Here is a 4,098-nt window from a genome sequence, read left to right as displayed (position 1 = left end):
ATTTTGGCTTCACAAACTATTTCATTTCCAAATAGGATTATCTCCCTACCATAAAAACGCATGTTCCATACAACCATTAGGTTTCTTAGGATGACAAATCAAATTCCAAAGTGAGCTAGTAAAAGTCCACATTTACCCATATATTGGGCTGTTGAAAAAGTTGTGATGTATTTTTTTCTATGCAAAAATGGGCCATGACTTCCATTTGTTGAGCAAATGAACAAACGTGATCTAGGTTTGGTGTGTGTGTGAGAGGACAGGGAAGAAGAAAGTACATTCACCTTAACATATATTGAGTTTGAAGGGCCCATGGGATAGTTAGGTATTCAAACAAGGAGTTAAAAAGTTGGTCTTAAAGTTCAAGAGTTAGTAATAAAGTAAGAATTGTATTTGCTTGTTTTAATGAGATGGAGAGAGTGTATGTGTGAGAGAGATTTCTGACTGGGTCTGGCTATGTCACAGTCTTTCTTGCCCCAGCCTCCAGTTAGCTAAGATCCCAAGCACATGTCACCATGCCTGGCTTGTCTTGGTGGGCCAGCAATCACACCCAGTCCTCCCACAGGGCCTCAGCTACCATGCAGTAGTGCCTTCTTACAACATTGTGGTAACAGGGCTAAGAGAGTTGTTAGCCTGGACTCCAATGACTTCTCCAAGGCTTTGCTCACTGAAATCATGTGCCAGAGTGTTTGTTCAGGTGTGTGCGCAAATGAGTATTCTCCTTTGTAGACAGTTTTCAACCTCATTCTGAAATGAACCTGAGCTCCTTAAAAAGTAAAGAGTCACTATAGTAAACTCAATATTTGTGAAGAAACAGAAGTCAGAAGAAAGCAATTTTTCATCTATGTGACATAGGACATACTAGTATTCTGTAGTTCCCTTTTCTTAAGAATTATTTATTTATTTATTTACCTACTTACTTACTTACTTATATTTGCTACAGGGCACATGTACCCACCAGAAAGAAAGTGAAAAAGCAAGCCACCAGGTCTGGGGTTTGAACCTAGTCAGCTATGTGAGTGATTCCAGTGCCTTAACTAATATGCCACCTGCTGCCTCCCCTCTTTTCTTTTTAATTTAACTTGGACTTTTAGTTTTTCTGGTAAAATATTTATAAAAAGTGTTCCATTTTGATGTTTAGGAAGGGGTAAACATAAGACTCAGAGAAATACAGAGTAAGAAAAGCAAAACAATTTGTTATTACGTGAGTGTACTCACAAACCTGTTCTCCACTCATTTTTAAAAAAAATTTTAATTTTTTTAGGTTTTTCCATAAGGCATGTGCACTGGCTGGAGAGAGAAAGACAGAAGAAAAGTGAGAAATCAACCCTCAAGGCGGATGGCCACACTGCAGTCTCTTCTCCTTTGCTGTCCTCTCAGGATTTTGGGTGTGTACACATGAACTTGGTGTGATTTTCAAGTTGCCAGGTCAAGTCTTGTAACTGTGGTCTGCCATTTGGGAATCCAGAACCTTAACCACCATGTCACCTGCTGGCTCCCCTCCCACTAATTTTTTTTTTTCTTTTTTTAACATTAGATATCATTTGTTTATTATAAAAGAGAGACATGGAAATTATTTACATGATGAAATATTTCACTTCAGTGGAATGGGTAGCTTTGTGTGACATGCCATTTCAGTAGTGATTTATTTCCGTCTACATACTTTCCAAGAATGTCACCATCTCTAAATAAAAAAGAACACTTGTTGTGTAGAAGTACTTTGGTGCCTCCATTTTCTGGGAGAAGAACTTTATTTCCAACTTTCACACTTACTGGTTGCTTCTTTCCACCCTTTCCTTTAGAGCCAGATTCAATAGCTATCCCTGTTGCTTGCAATACTTTTCCTTGAGACTTTTCTGGAAGTATAATACCTCCTTTGCTTACTGTTTCAACAGCACTCCTTTCAGCCAATACTTGGTCAAAGAGTGGAAGAATCTCCCTAAGTGCTTGTACTGCCATGACTCCCACAGACGCTGCTTGTACTCTGGTCTTGTGCCGCCATCACAGCAAGTAGAGAGACCCCCTCCACTCATTTTTTAAAAGATGTAAACAGTTTCACACAAAATGAATAAATTATGGAAGCTGAGCAAACAACAGTCTACTACTAAAACCAAACCAATTTATGAGGTTAATTGCATATACACTTAATTATATGCTTATATTCCAAAGTAATTGGTTCTAAAAAGTAAATGGCTTATCTTTTAAGTGGCTACAATTAACACTCTTGGACATTCAAGCCAAATTTATGAATTGTCTCTGTGCTGGTTTGACATGCCAGAAATATTGACAGTTCTCACTGGTTTTGTGTAGAGACAAAGGTCCTATTTACAAATCTCAAATAGTCAGAGGAAGCCTGTGCTGAAGACAGTCTTTCCAATAAAGGAAGGCTGGGGCCTGGGGCTTACAGCATTCACTACATGCTGGGGGGCTGGAGCAGGACAGGCTATATCCTTTGTGAATGAGATAGAATTAACTAGGAGGTGTGTTGTTCCTTAGGGAGCAGCTCAGTCTTGGCTTTGAAAGAGAAGCAACTAAAACAACAAATGGAAAATATATCTTCATTTTTTTTTTTTTTTCACTGAGAAAAGAGTAAAGGATAAGAAGAGAAATAAGAAACAGTAGCAAACTTCATAATTTTATCAAGTATAACTTTAAGTCTATAAAAAAGAAAATTAACAACATGTAATGTGCTTATTTGAGAAATCATGAAGCCATATGGATTTAGTGTAAACATTAATACAATGTCTACATTAAGTTTTAGAAAATAACTTTAGGTACTTTTTTCCAATGGAAAATTAGTAAAATAAGTTTAAAAGTGATAACTGATGTTAGAGATCACAGGGCCCTTTTAAAAAACAGAGGGAGGCATGGGGCGAAAGCACGCGCCATGGGGCAGGGTCGTACTGCAATCCTTTCTCCATTTTTCCATCTTGTCAGGATTTAGGACATGCACAGGTAGGTCCTGCATGTTTTCCAAGTCACGAGGGCCTGGATTAGAACTGTGCAGGCAGACATGTGGATCAATCTCTCTTAACTACTAGTCTACAAGTCTGGCCTGAAAAATAAACTTATGCCCACACAAGATTCTTTTAAAATTTCATAAATTAATTATGTACTTATTAAAAAATTCAAAGGAACTGTGTAAGAAAACCAAGACCCCCACATGAAAGGTTGAGTGTAAAATGTTTTAAGCTACTTACATTATTACAATAAAATGCATAAAATACTCCTGAGACATAGCAGCCCAGTATTCCAATAGAAATTCCTGCATAATCTAATGCCATCCATCTTCGACAGGTTTTTTCTGACCGATGGCAGGAAAAGAGATGATAGCCCACAGAGCAAAGCATACAGACCTAGGAAACATAAAAACAAATCTTAACAAAGTCAAACAAAAAGAAATTAAAGCAAGTGATGCATGATGTTCTGGAAAGCAACAGAGAGCCCAGGCTTTCAGGTCAAACACACCTGGGCTGTGATTCTAATGCTGTGCCTCAGTAGTAGCTCAAGCCACATCATTTCTTTTTTTGGAGAGGTTTCTGCTATAGGGCGCGTGCGCTCACCAGACAGAGAGACAGAAAGCAGGAAATCACCCCCTAGGGGGGATGGCCACGCCATATTCCCTTCTGCTCCATTCTCCTCTCGGGATCTTGGGCACTCACGCACACGCGCCCGGCGTGAGTTTAAGCCACCGGGTCCGGGGGTTGGACCGCGGTCGACCGCGTGGGAGTCCAGCAACATAGCCATTACGCTAACTGCTGGTCTCAAGCCACATCATTTCTCAAAGCCTCTGTTCTCTCATAGGTAAAACGTGGGTAGCAATCATAAAGAAGGAAATGTTAAATGATAGGCATTTTATAATAGAAAAATTTTCTGTAAATACCACAGAATGGAAATATTACACAATACAAGTGTTTTTAAATTATCATCTGAGGCTTATTTTATGAGAAGTATTTGCTATTAAAATGTATGTGCTTAAGAAAGAAATCAAACAAAGAACTGTATGAGGTAAAGAAAAAAAAAACATAAGCCCCTCCCAATCTAGTCCCCAGCAGTAGCTACTATATATACATGTGTGTGTATGTGTGTGTGTGTGTGTAT

At 38.8% G+C, this 4,098-nt stretch overlaps 1 protein-coding gene and 1 pseudogene across 2 annotated transcripts in view; both read right to left on the bottom strand.

Annotated features, from left to right (window-relative positions):
* Positions 1-4,098, bottom strand: part of PAQR3 (progestin and adipoQ receptor family member 3) — a 16,079-nt gene that overhangs the window by 5,170 nt on the left and 6,811 nt on the right. The window contains exon 3 of one of the 2 annotated variants that reach the window (XM_006151462.2): positions 3,198-3,353. The exons of the other annotated variant lie outside the window; for it this stretch is intronic. Within the exon in view, the coding sequence (XP_006151524.1) occupies positions 3,198-3,353 (156 nt within the window). The remainder of the gene's footprint in view (positions 1-3,197; positions 3,354-4,098) is intronic. 2 annotated transcript variants of the gene reach the window in all.
* LOC106735171 (10 kDa heat shock protein, mitochondrial pseudogene) lies at positions 1,525-2,066 on the bottom strand (annotated as a pseudogene).

Source organism: Tupaia chinensis, unplaced genomic scaffold (genome assembly GCF_000334495.1).
Source record: "Tupaia chinensis unplaced genomic scaffold, TupChi_1.0 Scaffold000318_1, whole genome shotgun sequence".
Classification (NCBI taxonomy): Eukaryota; Metazoa; Chordata; class Mammalia; order Scandentia; family Tupaiidae; genus Tupaia; species Tupaia belangeri.
This window is presented reverse-complemented; position numbering and strand designations above follow the sequence as displayed.